This window comes from Carettochelys insculpta, chromosome 9, assembly GCF_033958435.1.
Source record: "Carettochelys insculpta isolate YL-2023 chromosome 9, ASM3395843v1, whole genome shotgun sequence".
In the NCBI taxonomy this organism is placed as follows: domain Eukaryota; kingdom Metazoa; phylum Chordata; order Testudines; family Carettochelyidae; genus Carettochelys; species Carettochelys insculpta.
Window position 1 is genome coordinate 21,826,031 of NC_134145.1, and position 27,576 is coordinate 21,853,606.

General features: G+C 41.1%; 1 protein-coding gene across 1 annotated transcript in view; it reads right to left on the reverse strand.

Annotated features, from left to right (window-relative positions):
• The window catches only part of NEGR1 (neuronal growth regulator 1), a 557,496-nt gene that overhangs the window by 165,777 nt on the left and 364,143 nt on the right, over positions 1–27,576 (reverse strand). Inside the window, exon 4 of the mRNA XM_075002303.1 lies at positions 143–274. Within this exon, the coding sequence (XP_074858404.1) occupies positions 143–274 (132 nt within the window). The remainder of the gene's footprint in view (positions 1–142; positions 275–27,576) is intronic.

Consider the following 27,576-nt stretch of genomic DNA (forward strand, 5'->3'; position numbering starts at 1 on the left):
ATGTTTCAATACTCTAATAGAAAAGGGCTACTATTTCATCATTAGCAGCAATTTGTTGCCACCTTACTACACTAGGCAATTTTCTTTTCGGCTGCTTTTCCCTCTCTACTGGATACAGTGATTAAAAAGCAACATGACTTACAGTTTACTGTGACTTTTACTTTTCTCACGTCTGGGACTGAGACATCGTTTTCTGCACTGCATTCATATTCCCCAGCTTGGTCTCTTGTAATCCCATAGATATCCAGATACTGTCCATTTTCAAATGGTTTTGCTGAAATGAAAAGAGAGTGAGAGAAAAGAAATTAAAGGAAGTTTAACTGGAATTACCTGAAGTGTCATCATTCAGGCATAACAACAAACTCATGACTTTCTTCTGGATACTGTTGACAAAATCATTCGAAATGAAACTTGGCAATTATTACAGCTTTTGTTCTTCTAGCCACACAAAACAATTCTAAGGAAAGGAAAGGAAAGTGTAACAACTGATACTTTAATAGCTACTTCCCGGAAAGGGTCATACACAGGGTTTTTTAAATAACCTCAATATTTTTTTCCTAACCTCAATATTCATCAAGTAAAATCAACTGCAAACAGACATAGGTCTAGTGACCTTCTAACACTGTAGCTGAAATTTACCAATATGGTTCACATGTATTGATTGTTTACCAAATATAATACTCTGCTTTGACTGGCAAACTGATAAAATTTACATATTTTTAGCAGGAAAATAATCTTGACTAAAGTTTCAGGATCAAAATATTTCATTAACAACTTAGACATCCATTGTAGCTCATCCAGAAATCTGTGTATGTGATGACCCGCTTTCAAACATCAAGAACAAAAACAAATAAAAAGTAACTGAGCAATGGCATAGCCGATCTATCTCTAGTGAGGAGTATTTATGTTGTGCTAAATACTTTGCTCAATCCTTCCTCAGGCAAAGCCTCTTTGAGCCCCTGAAAAACTGTTTTAGTAAGAGCTAAGTCAAAACTGAGCAAAGACATCTGGGTCTGGCCCATAACTCAGTAAGCAAAAATGGCATCATAATGAACAGTAACGGCCACATATTTATTTGATGTAAACTGAATTCAGAAAACTCAGATATGCAGATACATCACGTGTGGAAGCAGCTGTGAATGTGTCATTTATTCCGAAGAAGGATGGTTTCTGACTCATAGGACAAACTGACACTCAAGAAGCCTGGCTCCAGCAGACAGTACTGCTGCAAACTTAAGTGGTGATGTACAGCAAGTCACCATAGCTCTCTAAATCTCAGCTTTCAACACTGAAGAGGAGTCTTGCCAAGTTTATTTTAAGTGCTTTGAGGTCCCTAAAAGAAAGGATCATTTTTCTGTCTTTTGATAAGTTCTTAACTGACTAAACACAAATCAAAAACCTTTAAATTTTGCATATAATTATAAACATTCAAACCAGAATATGAAATAATTTGAAAAAATGTTAATTAAACCTTACTAAAATTCACAATGATGGTTATAATTAAACACACAATGGAATATACATGTTTTAAAGTGGGAAAATTACAAAATCATAGAAGATTAAGCTTGGAAGAGACCTCAGGAGGTCGCCTAATCCAATCCCCAGACCAAAGCAGGACCAACACCAATTAAATCATCCCATCCACACTTTTGTCAAGCCTGGCCGTAAAACTTCTAAGGACGGAGAATCCAACACCTCTGTAGGTGAACCATTCCTGTGCTTCACCATCCTCCTAGTGAAGTGTGTGTGTGTGTGTGTAAAATCATACAACCTAGACCTCTTTTGCATGTTGAGACCATTGCTTTTTGCTCTGTCACCTGTCACCACTGAGAGCAGTATAGTTTGTCCATCTTCTTTGGAATGCACCTTCAGGTAGTTGAAAGCAGCTATCACATCCCCCCTCACCCTTCTCTTCTTCAGACTAAATAAGCCCATTTCCTTTAGCCCTCTTTGATAAGTCATACACTCCAGCCCCCTAATCATTTTCAGTGCCCTCCACTGGATTCTTTCCAATTTGTCCACATTCTTTCAGTACCAGGAGAATCAAAACAGGGTGCAGTACTCCAGATGTGGCCTCACCAGTGTTGAATATATCATGGGAGTCAAGGTATATTATATCCACTACTTTCCCCATATCCACAGAGCCATTTATCTCATCATAGAAGGTAATTTGGTTGGTCAGACCCTTGGTGAATCCACATTTACTGTTCCTGATTACCTCCCTCTCCTCCAACTTTTCAAAATGAATTTCTTGAGGACATGCTCCATGATTTTTCCAGGGACAGAGGCGAGGCTGAGTGGGTCTGTAGTTTCCCATAGTCTCCTTCTTCCCTTTATAAAGATGGGCTATATTTGCTTTTTTTTAATAGTCTAGGACCTCCCCTAACTGATACAAGTTTTCAAAGATAATGGCCAGTGGCACCGCAATCACATCAGCCAACTCACTCAGCATCCTTGGATGCACTGGATTCAGACCCATGTATTTATGCTTGTCTGACTTTTCTAAATAGTCCTTAACCTGCTCTTTTTCCACTGAGAGCTGTCCATTTCCTTCTCATGCTGTGCTGCCTAGTATAGCACTCTGGAAGCTGATCTTGTCTGTGACAACAGAGGTAAAAAAAACGTCGAGTACTTCAGCTTTTCCCACATAATCCGTCACTAGGCTACCTCCCATATTCAATAATTTTCCCTAGCCTTCTTGTTGCCAACCTACCTGTGGAAACCCTTCTTCTCACCCTTGACATCCTTTGCAAGTTGCAACTCCAGTTGCACTTTGGCCTTCCTAATTTACACCCCGGCATGCTTGATCAATATTTATGTACTCCTCCTTAATCATCCTTAACCATCAGCTTGTAAGCTTCCATTTTGTGTTTAAATTCATCAAAGATTTCTCTGTTAAGCCAAGCTGTTTGCCTGCAATATATGCTATTTTTTTGTCTGAACAATGGAACGTTTTTTTCTTGTGCCCTCTATAAGACTTCTGCATATAAGCCAGCTCTGATAGTTGTCCAAAGAACGGCTCATCCACCTGATCATCCTGGTCTGTCAGTCTATAGCAGAGACCCACCACATCATCAGTCTTGATGCTCTTGCTTCTAAACTTAATGCAAAGATTGTCAGCAGGCTTCTCTCTAGTTTCTTATTGGTGCTCTGAGCAATCATACTGCTCTCTTACATACAGTATACAGGACTGCTGACAGTTGCCATTCACACTGGGACAACACACAAGATTTGGTCATCTGTTAAGAACCCTGCAACCAATGCACAGAGCAATGGTAAAATAGTGAAATAGTTAGCTGTGTCAAAACGTCAATCCATGTTGAGGATCAGCACAGAGCCTGTTCATGGCTTAATCCCACGTAATGCTAATTTTAAGGAGGTAGTATACGGGCCTCTTGCAGGAATGTCTACGCTTGCAATTCTCAGACTGTGGGTTGGAACTCTGAAGTGGGTTACAACAAACGTTCCCTCTAATCTTTTTCCATCCATGTGCAGAATACATTTTTTAAAAATGAGCACCAAGGCATGTGCACCACCAGTAGAAACAAGAACCTCGCAGCAGTCACTCTGCTAATCAGCTGGGTGTCATCTGAATCTCTCCTGAGCGGCTACACGCACCCCTATCTGATAGTGAATACTGGTTGCAACGCTGTTTTAATGGAATTGCCAGGGCTGGCTTTAGACCTTCTGGGGCTCAAGACCAGAGCTGGAGCCAAGGCTTGAGCCCCTTCTCCACGAGTCAGAGCCTGAAGGCTTCAGTCCTGGATTGTGGCACTCAGGTTACACCCCCTTGGGCTTAGGCTGATCATCTGCCAGAGCCATGGGGCTTGAGCTTTTTCCGATCCCTCTGCTGGCTGGGGCAGTGCAATTTGGGCAAGCTCAAGCTTCAGTCCTCATTCCTGAGGTCATATAGTAATTCTTGTTGTCAGAATGTGGGGATCACAATCAGTGTTCCCTGTAAGTTGAGCTCATGGGTGGCTTCCCAGCAGAGATTCAGGTGCTGTCCAACTGATTAGCAGAGTGCCCCCAGCACCCACAGATGGCAACTTGTATTTCTAGTGGTGGTGCACATCCACACATGCCTCACTGTACATAAAATTTACTGCACACATGGGTGAAAAAACAGAGATAACATTTGTCACAGTGTCTGAAATTTGAGAAGCCCAATCTACACTTTGTTGTAAATTCCTCTTTTAAGAGAACATGTCCCTGGCCATGGGCTGTGAGGTTTGTGTGTGCCATCCACTACCCTTTCCAGATAGCCTCAAGAAATTGAGCAATTTAAAAATAAAAAGTTTTACTTTTATCTTTTTAACAGTGTTCTCTGTCAATCCGCTTAAGAATAAAGTAAAAATAAAGAAAGGTTTATTTTAAAATATAGTGTAAAAGGGTACAGGTAACTAGGTATAATATAAGGTATAGGGAGCAGCCATTAGGGTTGCCGGTTAAAAATACATATTCATTAGGTAATTGAATATTCATGAGCGTAAGTTTAAAATTCTAGGCTCTGATAGGGTAAGAGAAGATGCTCATAAATATTCATCTAGGATGTGCATCTTGGTTGCCAGGGCAACCCAGGTGCAGACCTGACAGGTGCAGGTGCTCAACCAGGTCTGCCCTGACTCCATAAATTCCGGAGCGCAGCCCCGGGCACCTCAGTCCGCCGGAGGACGAAGAGAGGAGCGGAACAAGAAGACCTAAAAGGACTGCGTTAAGAGCTGGACTCTCGTTCATAGCCGAAGATTTGGAGCGGAGAATGCTGAAGCGGACCTGCAAGTCAGTCATCGCTCCCCAGCCGTCGCAGGACGCCGAAGTCTTTGCGAAGAGCTCCAGCTACGAAGCCTTTTCGAAGAGCTCCAGCCCAGAAGATCTGAAGAATTGAACTGAACTGATTTCACTACCAAAGACCTCAGAGCTTTGCCTGAGGCAAGCTCACCTAGGCAGACCGCGCCAGCAGGTGCCGTGCCTGGGTGGGCTATACAAGAGGACCTGCTGCTTTAGCCGCTGACCCCTGCGGGTTGGCGGTGGAACCGCAGGCCGCTTGTTTGCCAGGGGGGTTTTGTAAACCACGCTGGCTTTTTCCCCCTGGCCTCTCTTCTTTTTTCCTTGCTCTCCTATCCGCCTGTCCACGACAGCCGTAAAAGCGCACCATCAGGGCTTCTCTTCCTTAGCATCCCGTGAAGAGACCTGTGGGCCCAGCGCCCGGACGGACAGATCAGGAGTGTATAGGTATTTAACACCATCAATCCTCCACACATATTTGAGCATTTAGATTAGTTAGACTTTGATTGTTAGTTATGGAGATAGGTTTTGTGTTCTTTTTGTTATCTATAATATTGTTGGTAGTTACATTGTTAATTACTATCCCTTGCTGTTGTTATGCCTATGGCAAACCTAGGGATTCAGAGATTGTTTAATTGGAGCGCGCCATATATTGTGTAAACTCCACTTCCTATAGCCATATTGTAAAGCACAGGAGGCGGTCTTACTAGACCTAGCCTTAATATTTTACACGCAGACAGAAGACTAGGATAGGGTTAATATAGTCTATAGCCATTACTGATACTGTATACAGAACTGTTGGCTCCCTCGCTTTAAGCAGAGGTAAGAGCAGTCGTGGGACAACCCGTTAAAGGGATAACCCCGACGTTTAAACCCTATAGGGGTAAAACTGATTTGGTTCTGCAGTAAAGGGCTCTCTGTACTCAGGGGTCGACATAGGCAGTTCCAGTTTTAAATTGAGGGGATAACCTTGGAAAAAGGAAAACCCCGTATTTAATATAACAGTTAAAGGAATAGTACGTTAAAAGGGGAATCCCGCGTACTTTTTTGAGCTCTCCCCTGCCTGGCCAGCAGGGCAACTCACTTAATATAGAAACCCATAGCGTAAGCTTAGGTAAATTTAATATATATAAAGATTTATAACATCTGCTCCCCAGAGTAACTTGGCTTGGGGTTGAGCGACTTCAGCCACCACAGGAAGCGCTGAAGAATTAAACATAATACAGACATATAAATATAAGAATATACAGTTCTGTCATAATTTTTCCTTTCAGCACGCGACAAAGAGCATTATGCATATCTCCGGAGCACAAGTAAGTGTTAGGAGGGCTTAGAGCAGTGTTGATTATCACAACATTATACTATATTGAAGGCTACTAGTCTGCAAGTATTCAAATCCTGTGCTAGGCTTAGGGGAGTAGGGGAAAATAAATAGTTGTATTCTTAGTATAAAAAATAGACATAAATAGTTTATTATAAAAGAACCCTCTTCTTAAAATAAAACTTTTTTGTGGTTAAGTTGATCCCTGTCTGTCGTCTCTTCTGGGGAACGGTGCAGCTCGTCACACACCCTGAAAACCCCACTGGACTAGGTCCCGTTGACATCGACACAGGTCACGGGGTAAAACCTGGGGCAGTGTCTGGCCACTGGTGGAACGCCTTAAGTAGCCTTATAGCCTTTTGGTTGCTTCTGAGCTGTCCACGCAGTTTAGCATCGTTACACTTATTAATATGTCACTCACTAACAGGTCCCAAATTTTCCAGCAATTTCACCGGAAGAAAACCACAGAAAACCCTACTTCCAAAAAGTAGGAATGATAAAACTGCAATCAAAAAAGTATGAATTGAACCAAAGAGTGATAAAATCTAGTGAAATAATTTACAGTACAGTAAACTGCAACAGGATGTTTTTTTCCCATGTTGTTCATAGGAGATAAATTATGAAAAGTAATCTTCCACAAAAGAGCCAGCTGCTACTTGTCAGATGGTTGATTGCTGCACTGTTGCCAGGCTGAATCAATTTCTTGGAAACATTTATTTAATGTAACTTTGAACAGAAACCTATGTAGTTCTGTACTGCATAAAACATATATTTGCTTGTATGTACTATAACCTATCTGAATGGTTTATACAGTGTATACTGTTGAGACACTAGACAAAAACACACTTCGGCCACTAATTTGGACTTTGAAAACTATTTTGCTGCATAAACCAAAGAATGCTTTGCAGATTAGTCTTTCAAAGTATATACATTTGGTGTATATGGTTGCATTTCAGAACACAGATTGTAAAATTTCACTGGGGCTTCTCTGTGGGAGGGAGATACAGAAACCAAGCTTTGTTTGGGTATGACATTCTGTGGTGGGACAGGAAATCCACTCTTACATTCCAGACAGGTGATGGGGCTGCATCACAGATGCTCTATGGATTCTATTCCACCCTAGTGGTTGGAGGAGCAGCTAGAGATCTTTTATGTCCTCTCTTTGAGCTCTGGGGTGACCAGAGTTACGTAGTTAAGTATGTAATACCTCTTCTTCCTAAAAGGGGTAGATTAGCTCTCTGTAAAGGGGTGATAGAGGGTAATGCATGAAGGACTGCTTGATGTGGTTTCCCTGGATTTACAAGAATTTTACCCTACATTAGAGAAAGACGACGACATTCCACATGTGATAAGCTCAGACAATCCAAACAATCAACAATCCACAGAGAAACAGCAGGATATCTATAACCAAGATCACACTGCGAATATGCTCCCCCTTCAGTGCCTACAAATCTAGGCTAATAAGCACTCCTGGTGAATTATAGGCACAGAGTTCACTGGAGTAACATAAAAAATATTTATTATTATTTCTTCCTTTATTTCTTAGTGCAGCACAGTATAACAGCAGCTAGACAGAGGCCTAACTCTGCTCCCTGGGTCAGCCTTTCATAGAACTTGTGTTTTTCTGTGGGTACTCCAGCTGGTGAGTTAATTCCCTTCTTAGCTCTCTACGGCTACATCTACACTAGCCCCAAACTGCGAAATGGCCACGCAAATGGCCATTTCGAAGTTTACTAATGAAGCGCTGAAATGTATATTCAGTGCTTCATTAGCATGCGGGCGGCCGTGGCACTTCGAAATTGATGCGCCTCGCCGCCGCGCGGCTCGTCCTGACAGGGCTCCTTTTCGAAAGGACCCCGCCTACTTCGAAGTCCCCTTATTCCTATTCAGCTCATGGGAATAAGGGGACTTCAAAGTATGCAGGGTCCTTTCGAAAAGGAGCCCCATCGGGACGAGCCGTATGGCGGCGAGGCGTGTCAATTTTGAAGTGCCGCGGCCGCCCGCATGCTAATGAAGCGCTGAATATGCATTTCAGCGCTTCATTAGTAAACTTCGAAATGACCATTTGTGTGGCCATTTCAAAGTTTGGGGCTAGTGTAGACACTGCCTATAGGTGTAAGTGATTAAGCTCAGGGGTAAGATAGATACATTGGAGGGCAGCGATAGGGTCCAGAGTGACCTAGACAAATTGGAGGATTAGGCCAAAATTAATCCAATGAGGTTCCACAAGGAGAAATGCAGAGTGCTGCACTTGGGACGGAAGAATCCAAGCATTGTTACAGGCAAGGGACCAACTGCTGAATAGCAGTGCAGCAGAAAAGGATCTGGGAATTACAGAAGACGAGAGACTGGATATGAGTCAACAGTGTGCCCTTGTAGCCAAGAAGCCTAATGGCAAATTGGGGTACATTAGGACAAGCATTTCCAGCAGAGCTAGAGAAATTATTATTCCCCTCTACTCGGCACTGGTGAGGCCACATCTGGAGTATCGCATCCAGTTTTGGACCCCCCAATTATAAAAAGGATGTGGACACATTGGAGTGGTTTCAGTGGAGGGCAACAAAAATAATTAAGGGGCTGGAGCACATGACCTATGAGGAGAGCCTGAGAGATATGGGTTTATTTAGTTTGCAGAAGAGAAGGCTGAGGGGCGATTTGATAGCAGCCTTCAACTTCCTGAAAGGGGGCTCTAAAGAGGATGGAGAGAGACTGTTTGCAATGGTGACAGATGGCAGAACAAGGAGTGATGGTCTGAAGTTACAGAGGGAGAGGTGTAGGTTGGATATTAGAAAAAAAACTATTTCACCAGCAGGGTGGTGAAGCACTGGAATGTGTTACTCAGAGAAGTGGTTGAATCTCCATCCCCACAGGTTTTAAGTCCAAGCTTAACTTAGTTATGGCTGGGATGATTGAGTTGAGGTTGATCCTGCTTTGGGCAGGGGGCTGGACTAGATGACCTCCTGAGATCCCTTCCAGCCCTAGGATTCTATGATTCTTTCTACTCTTCCAAACCCAAACAAACTCCCTCTTATTGGTGTTGTGTTGGGAAGTTCCCATTTGTATCATGAGAGCCAACGTCCGAAAGGCAGGACTTGCACAGTGCAGAGTACTAGCTGCTCTGTGTCTGTCTTGCCATTTCCTTTAGCTTAGGCCATTGCCAATCCCTGGATGTGTGCATGTGGGGTGAAAAATTGTTTAACTCTGCATGCATGTGGAATTGAAGTTGGTGTTTAGTCTAGGTGCACAAGTTGCAGGGCAGATGTCCCCAGTGTTCAAATTGGCTATTTGGTTTAGTCTGTGTTGACCAGGAGCTGCTGAAAGCTAAATCAAAATAAATGTCTCTTGAAAAAGAAGAAACAAGAAATCTCCCTCTTACCTGATGTTGGGTTTCCAGGGTGATCTAAGGGTATGTCTACACAGGGTTTAAAACACTGCAGGCACTGTTGCAACTGGCCTGGGTCAGATAACTCAGGCTCACAAGACTGAAGAGCTAAAGATTGTATTGAAGCTCAGGCTGAAACCTGAGCCCTGGGACCTTCCACTCTTGCAGGATAGCTACCTTCAGCAATTCCTCTGCACTTTAAAGCAATTTTACAGCCCTAGAGACTGAAGCAGCTGACCTGTGCCAGCCACAAATTTGTAATCCCCGGGCAGACATAGTGAGCAGGGTGCTGACTTCCAAAGGGTTCTATTTGTAGTTATTTACTGCACCCTGCCACACACTCACAATAAGAATAGGATATGCAGCCACCTTACTTCCCTTTTATGGGAAATTATATCACATTAGAATAAAAATATAATAGCGCCTCTTCTATGGAGAACAATTAACAACTGTGATATAAGAATATCGTCATCCCTACCTCTGAGAGCACTTCAAGAATGACCTGAGGTACAGGGAAGAAGAAGTTGCAATGGGATCACAGGTGTACTTTATGCAATATTATGGGAACCACAGGTTGCAAAGTACAGAGAATGTTCAATGAAAGGCTACCAGATCTCCACGAACTTATGGAACATATTCAGCTACACAGAGGAGACCCTGTCAAATATCCTACCTCTGAGGGCAGTGTTCCAGTGAATCATATATAGGACGTTAGTAGTTTTCTATTTATCCAAAAGGAACTGCTCCAGTTTGTAAAAGACTCTTTAGTTTCCAAAGTCTGCATGATCATCTCATTTGTGTAGGGGCCGCTCACTTTTTGCTTAAAGATCACACTGCACTCTGAAGGAAAGCAACTGACAAAAGCTGGGTATTATTTCAATTTTATAAAGGAAACTGAGATACAGAGAGGTTAAGTGACTTGCTCACAGCTAAACAGCATCTAAGTGGTGGACCACAGGAACAGAAATTGAGACTGAAATCCTCATCTCTCAGATATTGAAATCCTTGTATCACTCCTTAGCGGGAATATATCTAATAATGTATGTGGGTTTAGGATTTCAACTCAATTTGATTTGATTGTCTAATCTAACCACTAAACCACACTGCTTCCCCAGAAAAAATTTTCCATGCAATATGTCCATGCATACTAAAAATATCAGAGTGCTCAGTTTGCGTAAGTCGACCCACTTTGTAATTTTCCACACAACATTGGGTTAAGTCTGTGATAGATACATTTATGAGATAACGATCACACAGGAAGCCATCAACATAAAAACATGCGATTTGTTTATAACAGAAAACAATACTCAAACTACTACAAAAGTATCTACTACAGTATGTTTGGAATCCTTTTAAATTATGAAATTAAATATTCTCCAACCCCAAATTTCTCCTGGGATTGGATCTATTGTTAAATTCTGAGCTAGGCCATGTCTAATCTTGTAGATAATTAATGTCTTTTTCAATTCTGATCACCAATAATAATTTGGAAAACAGACAATGAGCAGCGTGCAGTGTCTTGGAAATCCAAAAAACAGACATTCAGGACCTGCCAACAGGACGGGGAGAAAGGGTTGGTAAATGGTGCAATTGCCCTGGGGGTCGGTGACTAAAAGGGTCTGGGGCTCTCCTCCCAGTCATTACTGTTGCCACAGCAGCTATGGCAGCGGCTGGAGCCCCAGACTCTTTGCATTACTACTGGAGCCCTGGATGGTGCATTTTGGGTGGTATTGAGGACTGGCTGGAGGGTGCTAGTCCCCTGACAATCTTTCCACCAGAGGCTCTTGCACATTCCAGGGGCCCATCCCTTCCTGCTCACACCTTGGTCAGGGCCCGGCGAAGTCTGTCAACTGACCTGCTTAGGCTATTAATTTCTAGTCTGCAGCAGATATCCAAGGTGGCTGTATTTTAAATGCATAAAAACATAAGGAAATCCTCCAACTTCCCCACTCCCACCTCTAGCCTTCTTAACTATTCCTGGACTGTAACTGCTTGTGGCATTTACTTTGCAGTCTGAGTGTGACAATACTCAGCCTCAGCAGAGGTCAATACCACTGTCCCTCCATATTGACAGAAGTGACAGGTTTATGTATTTGGCACAACTCTGTTACCACAAACAGCATTAGTTCCTAGATCCGGTAAGCAGTCATCAGTCCAGTTGAAAAATATGAACAGGAACAGGATCTGCAGGGAAAGTGAATGTGTAAATATGTATTGACAAAAGACTGGTTCTTGCTATTGTTGGGGAGTGAGGGTATTGAATAACAAATTGCTGCTGCTCTAATTCATCACAACTACTATACAGAAAACTTAGGTTGGAGTCCCATGAGGAAAATGGTGGCCTAGTTCCAGACCTTCCCACTCCCCACATATTAATTAATCTAATACTTACTTTTCTAAAAAACTGGCAACTGCCCCTGGGGCCCAGCATTTCAAAGGGGCCTGAAGCTCTGGCTGCCACCAGCGGCAAAATTACAGTGGCGGCAGCCAGAGCTCTGAGCCCCTTTGAATTGCAGTGGCAGTGCTGCTGCGTGCGGCTGTAAGTAGGGGCAGTGTCATGGTCTGGGGAACACCGAAGGCCAAATGCCCTAACCCCCACTACTTATGCCTGGGCCATCCTCCTACTTTGCCCCCGGGGGACCGTGGCACTCCTGCTCTGATGGGTTCAAGGTAAGCACCGGTCCCTTGGAACAATCAATATTCATGATATGTAAAGTAGATTATAAACCACACCTTCAATAACATTAGGAGTTCAATTTGTGCAGGGCATTTCGCGTACTATGAACATGATTTTTTATATGGTTTTATTTTTCATATTTAGATTTGGTACTAACATCTACTGATTTACCAAATCAACTGTAAATTTATCAGTGACAGATTTATTTGTATGTAACCCAGAGGCAATGAGAAGGAAAGTGAGATCTACTCTACAGCCTTAGCTAAGTGCCAGTTGCTTTTGATTCATGTAGCGGAGGTCATGACTTTAGTCCCTGATGTCCCAGATTCAATCCCACCTGTTGATGACCCAAGTCCATTGGCTTTACATATACATAGTGCTTTTTTGTACCAAGTACCTGCCAGTACGGAATCCTGGCATCTCTGCAGCCCCAGCCACAGGACTGACTGGAGGGATGGGGCAAGGAGACAGCTGAGTCTCTTTTTTAACAAAAATAACAGTACATATACAGTAAAACTTGTTTAGGTAGAAATATATTACATATATATACACACACACATATATATATATATATATTGAACACCCAATAGTATTTATAGGGCAATATCTGACAAAGTACATTTGCATGTAGATTATTACTAGATAATATAGGGAGGGCAAGAGCAGATGAAACTAAAGAGATCAGGGATCTAAACATGCCCACATTGGCTTGTTTTAAGTCTGTCTTTTGCTTTGTTTTTTGTTACAAATGTATTTTGGAAGATGGAATGTTTAACAATAGATTGTTTCTGTATATATGCCACCCTTAGAGGCTCAACTGAAGACACATTCTTGCAAAATTAAGCAGTATTTAATATGCCTTTAATGCAGTCCATATCTTAGAGATGTAATTTTACAATACCAATGGGGAACAATGTATATTTAGAATAAGGTTATAAGTCTTAATATATGTATGTATACATTTTGAAATGTTGCATGAGTTTTCTTGCAGCATGCTCCTGGAACACGACAGGATTTAAATCAACCTTCCAAAAGAATTAAAATCCTGAGACACCTCAGATCAAAAATGTTGCACGTAGTTTTATTGCAGGAAACTCATCTTGCAGAACTAGATGTTAAAGGAATCAGGAAGATGTGGGTAGGTGGTGAGTGTCATCCATCATTAAATTCTGAGAGCATAAGCACATACATCTTAATTTATGAAAGAATAACGTCAAAATATTTACAGCCTTGGTGGGATCCCAAGGTAAGATTCTTTTTTGAAGGCTGATCCAACTGAAAAAAATTAATTCTAGGAAGCATTTACAAACCGAGTGAAGGTAATTCCAAGTTTTTCAAAGGCATTGCAGACATTCTTTCTAATAAAAAGGCAATCCTGAATTACTTGAGATCCAGCTCCCAAAGCACTAAAGATGAACCCACATTATAGTCACCTTATAGTTATGAACAGTTTGTAAATGGAGGTTATAACTCTGAAATGCTCATAACGCTGAACAAAATATTTCGGTTGTTCTTTCAAAAGTTTACATCTGCACACTGATTCTTTACAGCTTCAAAACTTTACTATGCAGAAAAAATGCTGCATTTAACCACTGCTGCTGGATTGTGTACTTCCAGTTCCCAGTGAGGTATGTGGTTGACAATTCTATTATATAATGGATTAATTTGATTTAAAATAAATATGGAGACCGAGACACCAAGAAGCATGTCTATACATATTTCTCCACACTATATTCAACTTACTTCAGAATTGACTTTTTTCTTGTTTCCTCAGAACTAATTCCATCATGCTTGCAAGTAGCTACTGATACTTAATTTCAGATCATGCTCCAATTATACTTATCTTAGATGCTATTTATACACAATTAAAACAAAGAGGGAAACTGAATGCACTGCTACTAAAAGACGCAAATGTTTGTTCCATAGACAATTCAGTCATCTCTAATTCCACACAAGTCTAATTCCAGCCAAGATAAATTTGCACTCAATAGGGTCTAAGAAATATATTGTGAATGTGGAGATAAAGCAAGAAAACTTCTTGCCAGACACTTAAGATGGAACAGACTTATGATAGTATTCCTTCCCTATTACATGAAGATGAGAGGCTGGGATGGTGGTCGTATAGAAGCCATTCTTAAAGCAATAAATATAAATAATAAATTTAAGCAATTCTATAAAGTTGGTTAGAAATCACACAACCAATATAACTCTAAAAACTTTGACAATTTCATTGAAGTCCAGTCTTTTAATACCCTAACATCAGAATGAGTACTGTTTTTAAACAAAGCTACCACAAGAGAACGAACAGAGTATAAAAACATGAATTCCAGCAAGGCCCCAGATGAATGAATTTGCAGATGTCTACAAAATATTTTGTAATCAGCTATCTAACATTCTTTCAAAGGTCTGCACTGAAATATTCCCAAAAGGAACTACATCTCATCACAAAACAACTGAGTTAATTACTTTAATTTTAAATAAACATAAAGGTTGTTGCAATCATAGCAACTTTCACCTGATATAAATACAGTAAACTCCTGTTTTACACAATTTTGACATACGAGTTAATGATATTAATGTGAATATTGAAACCCCTGGGCTCCAGCCACCTGCTTCCACCAGCTGGGGGAGGTGGGCAGCTGGAACCTGGGAGGGCACGGCTTCCCCCTGGCATCTCCAGCTGCAGAAATGCTGGTGGAAGCTGTGGGGCAGCTCTTTTCAGTGCTTCACTGCTGGCTCCAGCACTTGGAGATGGTGGCAGAGTGCTGAAAGGAGCAGCCTCGTGGCTTCCCCCAGCTGGGGAAGCCAGGGGGACACCGCTGCTGGGAGGAGAGGGGAGGAAGCCCCTCATCCCCAGGGAGCTATAAGCCAGGTACAACAATGCCTGATCAGTTTCCTGGCTCCTGCAAGCAGTGAGGAGCCAGGAAACTGCGCAGGCTCTGCTCGACCTGGCTCTTGGCTCCCTGAGGCTGAGCAGGAACCTGGAAAGTGACCAGGCACTGCTATGCCTGGCTTCAGGCTCTCAGGGGCTTGAAAGGGGTAGGAGGGGTCCCCCTCCCTCAACTTAAGCAAAATTTGAGTTATGTGGGGGTTGCAAGGAGCCATTATCCCATTGATTATATGTACAGATCTGGGTGCTAAAAATCACTCACTTGGCTTAGATGTCAGACGTTTTCCCCATAGCTTCATCTCTAGATGCAGAGAAAGCCTTTGCTAGGCTTTGGTTGAGTTTCTTAATTTTTGTATGACTATGGGATATCCTGTGCCTCACAATCAAGGCCAACTTCATACAAGGCCAGCTCAGTGCAAGGCCAGCATGCATCTGACAATGTGGGTCTCTGCCCACGAAAGCTTACGCTCCAAAAAAATCTGCCAGCTACTGCTGTCTCATAGTTTCTTCTTTCAGCAGCCATACTCAAGGATTCCTCCAGGAATAGGAGACAAATACGCTACTTCAATGTTTCCCACCTCTAGAAGAATATGTTAAGAAAAATATAAACAAGAGTCACATGATAGGAAATACTTGTTAGGGGCTTAATACTTTGTATTGACTCCTTAATCTCACTCTCAATTTAAAAACTTAGCTTTACTATCACAATAGAAACCTGGGAGCATATTTGGCTTAATATCAAAGATTCTTCAAGTTCTTTGCCCTTGTGATTCTTGCAGGACAAAGTATTAAACAGATACTCCTCGACTCCAGAATGTGTGCTTAAGGTTAGTAGGACAACTGACAGTGAGCACTGGAGATGTATATAACCTCAATAACTTTTCATGCACCCTTTATACCTGTTAAAAATGCATGTATTCTGGAATTGTATATTAAGTGCTCTCTCAAAAACTTTGTATGTTCCTTTCTTTCTTCTCTAATCTTGTATATTTTAGGGGGGGCTGAATGAGTTGGTCTTACCAGTTAACATTAAGAACAGGACTGAAATAACTAATTTTAATGGCCAAAAGAGTAATTTTGAGAAGATGGAAATCTGAAGTTCCTCCCTCATTCAGAGACCGGGTTAGTGAACTCTACTATTGCATTCATGGAAAAAATGTCCTGTGTAATAGAAATGCTTGGAAAAACTATGAGGATGTTTGGTCACACATGAAACTATTGCATACTCGTGCAGCTTAGTATATATTAGTCCTCAATACTTGTAGGTTATGGTCTCACTTGTCTATTTAGTAATTGATGCCCTGCATAACCTCTACAGCTTCAGGGTTTTTTTAATTTATGTTTTTCCATGTTTGATAAATAAAATGTTCAGTTTTGTTATTTATATGCTATTCCCATTTTATGTAGTTGTACGCTTTGCTTAGTTAGGAGTTTATATTTTATATAAAAACAAAAAAGTTTTATTTGTTAAAGAAAACTTGGGATTGCATATGTGATTTTTATTAGAGGGGCGTACAAGCAGTGGTGCCTTGGCAAATCTATATCATACATGTGAGGATGCTATACACTAGGGATCAGCGACCTTTCCGAGGCAGGGTACTGAAATTTGACCTTTTCACCTCTCTGTATGGTCCAAGTGCCAGTGATACTTTTCAAAGTCATGAATAGTCCTGCTTACATCAGCTCCATTAATAAATGAATTAAAATGCAGAGTTTACCATTTAGGTGGTGCTTGAGATCACTGGCTGGTCTTTTGGTAGTCCAAAGGTGGCATGGCTTTGATTAAGTTCCTGGCTGCATGGGGGAGGAGGGATGGAGCTGAGGTCCTTCCTCATGTGCTGATGAAAATCTGCTTGTGAACCACTCTTGACATCCATGCCAGGGATTGCTGGCCCTTTGCGGACCTATTAAAAATCTCTGGTGTATCTTTGCTGACCATTCCAATTATGTAACAGCAGATTTTTGTAAATGAACTGGCAAAAAAGATCAGAACTAGACAGACTATACCAGTAATCCATCAAAATAGATTGAAAGTTTAAATAATAGATTCTCTTTTTTATACAATATGAAGGAATTGTCTGAATGAGGATTAACTGAAAGGTACTGTCTGCCTTTGATGGACACACAGTTAAAAAAAAGGCTGGCAAAGTGTTTAAAGCAGAGGATTAGGGATCAGAAAACCTGGACTGTATGCCTGGTTGGGCCACAGACTTCCTGTGTGACACAGACTAAATCACTCAGTTTTAAATTTGCAAAAGTCTCCTCTAAGTTAGTGTGCTCAGTTTTGCACACGGATAGCCTGATTTTCAATGGTGATGGGCATCTCACGTTTCCAGCCAAAGTCGGAAAGCACTTTTGAAAATCTGACTTAGCCTCTCTGTACCTCAGTTTACTCATGTGTAAAATGGAAATGTAATCTGAGGAGCTGAAAACTATAAGTAATGGGGACAAATTCTTCTAAGACCCTTGTGCTATGGAAGTACAAAATATTATCACACATAATTTCAGAAAGTATTACATATACTTTGCAAGAGGAATATGATTACTTTAAGCCATAACTTTATTATGTCTCATCTTTTTTCCCAAGAGTACAATAGAGTCAGTTGCTAGCAAGTCAGACAAACTGAGACCTGCTTTCACTTCACTATAGCTCAGAGAAAGGTATGGTGATTTACTTCAAGGCCACTGAAGAGGAATCTTGAAGCACACTCTGAATTTCCACTGTTAAAAAATCATCATTTAACTGAACCAGAACACAAATACTGGCAAAATGGTCAGATTCATATAAGGAGCAGATATCAGGAAAATTTCTCAACACCATTATCTATCTGTATCTATCCATCTCTTTGGAGTTACAGGTGTTTGGCATTTTTGAAAATAAGGCCTAAATTTGAGGCACCTTAAAAAGAATACTTTTGAAACTAAGTACCTAAGTAAATTGATGTATATCATAAATAAAGTTGGTGATAGTATACATGCAATACATTATCAAAACTCATTTGCTTATACATTTTGAAAATAGGAAAGCAAATTTCATAAACCTTTGAAAAGCTACATATAACATTTTCTCTGGAATGCAGGGATGATGATGATGATGATGATGATTTTTGTTATTATGTCTATTACATTTTATCTGCAATACCAAAAACATCTTGATTTGCGCTGGAGAATCCCAACAACCTTCCAGTAAAAGAAAAGATTTACACACACACACACACACACACACACACACACACACACACACACACAGACCATGAGTTAAGACATACTGCTGCTACCATATACCAAGTTAAAAAAAGGTGTAGCCATAGAAAAGACAGAAGAAATTGTATTACTAGTCGCTGAAGAAGAGTTTCAGGACACAATTTAATTTTCTAACTATTAGGCTCTGCAAGTGTCTCCTAGATGAACTGAAGAGAGAGATGAACTGAAGAAAGAAAGTGGGAATTGGAATCCTGAGATGATATTCTGACCTTAGAAACTTAATAGCAGAACTCCAACTGGCTTCAAATTGGCCCAGAATTTCACCCCTGCATTCTTGCAATGAATTATGTATTTTTTCAACTCGTTTGTGAAAAGAACAATCATGTTAGGTCTTTACTGGTATGAATGTTTTTGTTAAAAAATAAACATGATTGTACATATTGTATAGGATAGCAGTGGCTTTTCTAGCTGTTCAGTGTTTATTACTGTCCCTCAGAAATATTTCTTTTTGGGTATGTTTTTACATGGATCTTGGAATAAAAGTTCCAGAGCACATCTGAGTGTCCATATTAAGAGTTTGTGTTTCAGAGAAACATTACAATATAGAATGGCAATACATCATTACACAAATGCACCATTAGAGTGACAAATCTTTTGAAGATATTAAATTGCTGCATTACTATCAATCATCAAAGCAATGTAGCCATGGTGCCATGAAAGCACTAAGTAATGTTAATACCAACATCCACCCATCACTTACCACATAGCATTTTTGGACTAAACAACATTGCAGTGTTCCTTTAACATGAATAAGTAATTCCCAAATAAGATTCTATTAGCAAAAAAATCCCTTTTTTCTATGGTGCTGTATTCAAAGAGACGAAGAGAAAATGACTGATGGACCATTAATATTTCTCTACATGCATAATCTTCCTATTTGCACCAGCTTATTAATGGTTAGTTTTGAGTCATCAGGGTACAGATAGGCTTTAAAGAAGGCATCAAATTACATTTCCCTGCATACTCTTGGAAGTTGTAATGCCTTTTAATCACTGAACAGTCATTCTAATTTATATACCCAAGCCCTATAATGTTACCATATTTTGAGGTAACTTTGAATTTTCTCTTTACACTCTTTGCAACAAAGAAAATGTGACTATCCCATCCACAAAAATGCATTAGTGTATTGATTTTGTTGCTTCAGAGGTAGCATCTGGATACAGCAAACTCTTTTGTATCCAGCAGCCCTGGGAATGGGAGGTTTCCAGATATTCAAATATTCTGGATAATACAGCGGTATACCTAGCAATGCATAACACTAAAGAAAAACAAGATAAGATATTAAGAAACAAAGCATTTACGAACATTAGTAGTATTGTACACTGTAAACTCATACTCTATTTGATGTATTTATTTGTATTTGCTCTCGCTGTACTGTACTTATGGAAAACGTAACTAACATTTGCTATGATCAGGACGTTATGAAAGAAGAAGAAGAAGAAGAAGAAAAAAACTAAGTCAAAAGCACAGCATGTTTCTGCCAGGTAATGCTGTTTGTTTTGTTGGGATCTGTTTCTGAAAATCTTTGTACTGCATGGAAGAGACTGGTATATTGACAGTACAGACACAAATACCAGTGTTCCATCATTATACAAAATTATATGGGAGTCAGTTACAGTTTTTCTTCATTCAAGCTTCTTTATTCAGAATATATTCTCACAGATTTAATCAAAGTACTAGCCTTCAAGAGGAAGGCACTGCTACATTATGAAATTTAGAATTCTGTTTGGCAGAGCTGAAGCATACAAAATGTTTCATTGTGACAAAGAGATAGCTGTGTTAGTCTGTATTCTAAAACAAAAAAAAAAACAGTCATGCAGCACTTTAAAGACTAAAAAATAATTTATTAGGCAGTGAGCTCTAGTAGGACAGACCCACTTCTTCAGATCATAGCTGTACCAGAACAGACTCAATATATAAAACACAGAGATCCAAAAATTGTAATTGTGTTAATGTGTCGAATTTGTATATAACTGACAGTTCTGAGCATTCCCTCTGTAAACAGTTGTTAAAGTAAACCAAAAACTTGCTGGTCATTATCAGAATGGCCCACTCCATTAGAGTGCTGGCTGACAGGTTTGTGAGTTAGGAGTTGTTTGATGTCTGTTTTGTGTCCATTCATTCTTTGTCAAAGAGTGTTTGCAGTCTGTTATATACATGGTGTGTGGGCATTGTTGGCACATATGATGTTGGCTGAGGAACAGGAAAATGTACCCGTGATTCTGTGAATAACATGGTTAGGTTCAAAGATAGTGATTTCACACGCTTTTGTTGAAAAGGAACACAATCACTGGAAACAAAAAAAATTCTTATATACACACTTCTTAAAAATTGCCTGTTTTATATAGCTTTCCTTAGATTATCTGTGTTTCAATAAGACTATAATTGTGTCCTCACCAAATTGCAGACTGAAGTATTTGAGTATCTTGGTCAGAATTTCTATCACTACTCCTACAATACCACATTAGCAGGCAGAGTTTTTCACTGGGTTTCCAAATTTACCAATGATGGGGACATTTCCAGAATTACTGTTAATTATTCCTAAAGGGACACTAGCAAATCGGAGCTGTTCTCATAATGATGACATTTTTATGAGACCTTTTAATTGGCAGCTTATTAATCACAGAGAGTTTAATATCAGTTGATTCCTCATGTGAAAGACTATTTAATAACTGAAAGTGATTTACAGTCCTGAATCTTCAGATTTCATTTATTATGCAGTAGATTCCTTCCACCGCAGAGTAAAGTCCATTGAAGAACACTTTTTATAAACTGAAACCGAAAGACATTTCCTTTCTGCAGGGTAGATGACATGTTGAGAGTTCAGTACTATACATTTTCTTTCCTTAATCTAAAATTAAAGAAAAAGTTAAGTCGGTAATCACTGGAAGCTATTAATTGCACCACTGCCTTTAAATTGATACATAAAACTATGCAGAGGAGGAAGTTTACTTCCTTTACTAGGTTCTTATTTCCTCTTGCGTTGATGGGAAACTGCTACAAATGTGTTTCATATTAAAGTACCATTGATTTGGTGACACGTGCTCAATTTACAGATGGCTAAATCTGACTCCAGAATAGCAATTTTACAATACAATGGACTAGAGCATGAAACCTTCGGAACTTAGGAAACTTCAATGAATGCAGATTAGTCCAGTGCCTCTCCTCAATAACATAGGCTATTGTGACCAGATCTAACGCATCCTCGTTCACTACACTGGCTTCCTATAGACTGACAAAAAGAGTTCAAGTTCTTGGTCCTTATCTAGTTGCTGCAGGGCCTGTCCCCAAGATATCTAAAGGTCTGTCTAAAGCCCTATGAACACTGTGGCTGATGGATATGCCCATCTGGCACAATGGAACTCTCTGTAACACAGGTAAAAGTACATCTGTTCAGGAGCCAGAATTTTCACAGGAGCCAGTCTGAGACTATGGGAGAAATTCCCCAGGAGCTAAGGAGAATCATAAACTTTACTGTCACAGTTTCAGGTAACTGAATCTGTATTTCCCCCACTATATTCCACTACAGAAGTGTCCAATTTCATCTTGGGCCAGTAGTCATCACCTGTCTCTGGGGCAGGAGCCATGTTCCACTACCTTCTGCCAAACAAACACTGTGATTCTCAGCAGGTCAGTCTGCCTAACCGCTATTAACTGTCCAAACAAAAAGCAGTCAAGTAGCACTTTAAAGACTAGCAAAATAGTTTATTGGGTGAGCTTTCATGGGACAGACCCACTTCTTCAGACCATAGCCAGACCAGAACAGACTCAATATTTAAGACACAGAGAACCAAAAACAGTAAGCAAGGAGGACAAATCAGAAAAAGATAATCAAGGTGAGCAAATCAGAGAGTGGAGGGGTAGGGGGGAAGGTCAAGAATTAGATTGAGTCAAGTATGCAGACGAGCCCCTATAGTGACTCAGAAAGTTCCCATCACAATTTAAACCATGTGTTAATGTGCCGAATTTGAATATAAATGTCAGTTCGTCCACTTCTCTTTCTAAAACAGAGCGATAATTTCTCTTCAGTAACACACATACCTTGAGGTCATTGACAGAATGCCCCATTCCATTAAAATGTCGACTAACTGGTTTGTGGATCTGCCGCTGTTAACTGTGTTTGCCTCTTCTAGCATTTTGACCAGATCTTCCAAAGCAACACAGATTTATTTTGAGAGCAAAAGTGTCATATATAAACACAATACAAGGATTTCTTGGCAGTCACTCGATAATGAGTAGGATGTCTTCATGTTTCCCTCCTATTTGTGTGTCTGTTGATGGCTGACTAGCCCACTTCTGGAACCACAGGTCTTATCACACAAACGGTAGGGGCTGGTAGCTGTTGGAGGGGCGCAGGACAGTTTTTGCCACTCTTTTTGCCTTCTCTGCCTCCTTCACTAAATATATCAGGAATTTCTCTTCTTCCACATGGGGAATCTGATAGGACATGTTCCAACCTTCTAAGGTCCTGCATGTTTGCTGAATCAGAAGGAAGGATGTCAGGCTATTTAAACTCAGCTTTTTATATTAGAAGTCTTGCTTTGTCTCCCAGGCTATTTAAGGCAAATAAAATCCACCCCTCTGCAACAAAATCTGGCTTGAAAGACTGTTTTCTTTATATGATTGGTGTTGGGGGATGCAGTGAGGCAGAGTGGCCTTCCACTAAGCCGAGGGGTGGGGAGAAGGCCCACTCTCTGATCCCTAATGGGCAGAGTCAGGCTGGGTCTGCCCCTTGTGCCAGAAGCTAAAGGGCAGGATACGAAATATTACGAGGTAAGGTCATTAGCTCAGTGGAGCCTGAGCAAGGGAAGGTGATGGATGTATCAAGCCTACTACAGACCCTGAATCTTGCTACCAAACAAAGAGCACCTTAACTCTAGAGGAAGTTGAGAGCAGAGAGAAGCAACCAGGGTTGCCAATGGGCAAATATTCTGAACATTGGTACATTTTTGCAGAACCAGTGTTAGCAGGTTGTAGTGGGATCCCTCCTGACCCAATGCCCTCCATCATTGTCAGGATTGGGGCTGGGATCTGGTAGAGTGAGGATGGGTGGGCTGCCCATCTACCTTAGACCAAGAAGAGTCCATTTGCTTGCCATCTGCCTGAATCAGGACATAGCCTTCCCTGCCTGAGGATCCAAGCTCTTTGTTTGGAGCTCTGCCTCACTTGAGGACCTGGGCTCCCTAAACTAAAGGCCTAGAAGTTGGAGCCACGTACACTGTTTTTGGTACTCTGCCCTAGCCCCATCATAGGGTCCTCAGGTTCTGGGACTTTATTCACTAATTCCATGAGAGTAGGCAGTGTCCCAGCGATGTAGTGAGGTAAAGTGGCTTCCCACTGAACCAGAAGAGAATGGATGACCATTCTGCCATCCACAGGGGATCTGCATTAACCCTGGGATTCAACAAGAAATCCATGGAGCAAGTCAGGAACACACACGTACAGATCAACATTTGTATGTGTGCAAATATGAGCTTTAAATACTCACAGCTTTTGATGTATGATCCATCTGAATATAAGGACTTTGAGATTTTTTTCATGTTTTAAATATAAACAAAAATAAAGTCCTCAAAAATGCTGCATGTAGTTGCAGTATCTGTCACACTTCCCACTTTTGCTTCAAGTTCAAGGAAAATATCTTTGACCTTGCTTTTTCTAACATAATTACATAGTTGTTTTCAATGTTGTTCTAGTTGTTTTGGTCCAATAAACAAACAAAAGTTAGTCTAATAAATGATATTACCTCATCTTCCTTGCCTCTCTTAGAAATACACAGTCACAGGTATATTTAAAAAATGAACAACTAAAACCCTATCAAAGCAAAACACTCCACTGCACACACTTTTCCCCTGGGGACAGGATGAGAAAACTAAACACATGACAGATGTGATAAATGATTTAATGCACTACTGGAAGGCGCTCAGATACCACACTATAAGAATCCATTCAGAACAAAATACAGTACCTATAAAATGCAAATGGCACAAATAATTAAAAGATAAAACAGATTCCTGTATATTAGACTTACCTTTTTCTATTTATCTCTAACATGTGCACTGCAGTAGCATGTAGGTTTTATGTGCATAAGCATGTTGTGTATAACAGTCTGCAAAAAGACCTAAAGTCTCAGCATCCCCACTGTAATATCAACTTTCACAAAGAGGTCAAATGAGTTGCTGTCTTCCAGGAAGCCATCATTTGACCATGCAGGTCCATGACCTTTACAGGGTGACCATATTTCCCTATGCCAAATATGGGACACCCAGGGGCTGGGGTGGAGGCGGGTCCCTGGCTGCATCTGCCAAGCAAGTGCAGCTCCCTATCTGCCCCATGCCACGGGGTGCCAGAACAGGGGTGCCACCCTATGGGGGAGGTCTCCGGTTGCAGGGGTGGATTCCCTCAGGAAGGAGTGGAGTTCAGCAGCTGCCTCACACCGCCAGGCTCTGGGAATGCTGCAGGGATGCTCTCTGGCTCCAGCAGCAGCTGCCCTGTGAGGGTTGCTGCCCTGGCTGTGGGGAGATTGTTGTGGCTCCTGGCTGCCGCACCCCATGGGAGAGTTCTCCAGCTGCGGGGACTCCCTAGCTGTGGAGGTGGCTGCCCTGTGGGGATAGCGGGGTGGGGAAGATGGCTACATAGGAAGCTGTCCTGTGGTGGGGATTGGGCTATCTCCCTGCAGTGGTCTCCCCAGCTGCAGGGGCAGCTGCCCATGGAGAGGCTTCCCAGCACTGTTGGGGCACCAGGTCCCCTTAAAACCTTAGCAGGGGGAAAAAACACACTACCCTGCCCGCCAACATACCCTGCCTTACCTCTGTGGCAGGGCTCCTGGCTCCCTCTCTTGGTGCTGCCCGTACTAATTAGTCACTTTGTGCTGAAGGTGATGTCTGGCCAGCTCCTGACTGATTTCACCTGCAGCTGCGCTGACTTAGGGAAAGGGCAGCTCACTGGGGGGAGTGAATATACTGGGCAATTAGCCAGTTTGGTTAAAAACAAAAGGCTGGATGTCTGCCTAAAGTACAGGACTGTCCTAGTGAAAACAGGATGGATGGTCACCCTACCTATTTAAAAACCAGGCTATTGTAGGATGAACCTTTGGGCCTTTGTGTTCATGTCCCAGGGAAAGAATGATGCAATAGCTCAGCCTGCAGGCAATGAAAAGCCTAGATCAGGGTGTCTAGAAGATGATAGGCCAATACCTTGATGATTGTGAGAACTCAGAAGACACACTTTATATACGAGAGCCAGACGGCCTCAACTCAACTGAACTGAATTCAGCAAGCACGCACCTAAGAGCAATTAGACTAGTAAGGAAGTGAATGGTGATGGCCTCTCTCCCCCATATTCTTTTAGTATTCTTACAAACAAATTAATGCATCTGAGTAGCAGACTAACATGGCTACCCTTCTGAGACTTAATGCATTAGAGATTTTCCAAGGTTTCAAAAATAGCTACCCTGTATGTATGAAAGATCCACGTAAGTCCAAAACCTAAATCTCATGCAAGATTTAAAATCCTAAAATTGGAAGTAAAGGAACTTTCAGAAATCCATCACAGCTTGTGCAGGAGAGTGAGTTTACATCTAATCTAAACAACAGGGCATACTTCCCCATCTCCATTTCTGAGATGGAGACATGAATGCCCCTGGAGATTTTAACCCCAAAACAATCTAATTGCTCTCATGGAGATACACCAACACAGATTCCAATAACTTTCAAATCAGTTTGCATTCACATTCAATGCATATAGCCAAGATTCAATTCACATTATTATGTAAGACAAACATATATATCTCTCTAGGATTCATATGGTCCCCTATCTGAGCTGATACCAAAAACGTGTGCAAGACACATCTCAAGGTAAAATATCGTAAAAGAGACTGGTACAATTATTCTTGATGCCCTTAGGTCCCTTTCCCATCTTGGAACATACGAAACCTTTCAACTCAGGCTTAGCCAGTCACTGTTGATCCTTCCTGGCATGATTTACCACTGGCTATTTTCCTGGCTTGTGTCTAGGCTATTCCAATTTAGGTTGCAAGGAAAAGAGGTTTCAGTTTAGTCCAGTAAATTTTTACCTGAAAGCTCATTACAGTGCTAATGCTACAGTTAAACAGTTGCCCACATGATGAAAAATCATGAGAGAGATGCCATTATCACTGAACTATTTTATATTATTTTTTCTAAGCAATTAGATTATGCTACGGAGTACTTCAAAATCCAATACCCATATCCATCGAGGATGATTACAACTGCCCCTAGGTTTACATCATAGCTACTCAGAACTTTCACAGCTATAGTGAGAATGCAACTCTGATCTTCTGCCCCACAGTAACAGGCCTTGAACAATTGAGCTAAAGCAGGGGTGGGCAATAATTTTTGCCCTGATGACCAAAGATGATCCCCTTTCCAAGTTTCAAGTCCCTATTCCAAAATGCGGAGTGGGTCCAGCAGAGTGCAACCAAAATGATTAGGGGACTGGAACACGTGACCTATGAGGAGAGGCTGAGGGATTTGGGCTTATTTAGCTTGCAGAAGAGAAAATAGAGGGGTGATTTGATAGCAGCCTTTAACTTCCTGAAGGGGTGTTCTAAAGAAGATAGAGAGAGGATGTTCTCAGTAGTGACAGATGGCAGAACAAGGAGCAATGGTCTCAAGTTACAGAGTGTGAGGTGTAGGCTGGATATTAGGAAAAAACTATTTCATCAGGAGAGTGGTGAAGCACTGGAATGTGTTACCAAGGAGGTGGTGGAATCTCCATACCTAGAGGTTTTCAAGTCCCATCTTGACAGAGTTCTGGCTGGGATGATTTAGTTGGGGTTGATCTTGCTTCAGGCAGAGGGCTGGACTAGATGACCTCCTGAGGTCCCTTCCAGCCCTAAAAGTCTATGATTCTAAGATACTTGGTAACAGAGATGGGACTATTTCCAAAGCACAGGAAAGATCTGTTAATTCAACTTAAGCTAGGAAAAAGGATGGTCTAGGTTGGGATATTTTACACAGTTGAGGTTAGTGTTAGCACTGTACAGTAGTATTACTGACAACAGCTATAGCATAGTTTGGAAGGCATCAGCTTGTTGTAGAGTAAGAATTTGCTGCATTGTACAGATTGTTTGGTGTTTTGATTATATTAAGTGATGTTTAGGTACACCAACACCTATTGTATTGATCTTCACATTCACATCCTCTACCAATCCTTGGATATAGATAATCTTTTTAGACCTGAGTACCAAACAAAGTATAGCTTAAAAATAAAGTCACTTTTAA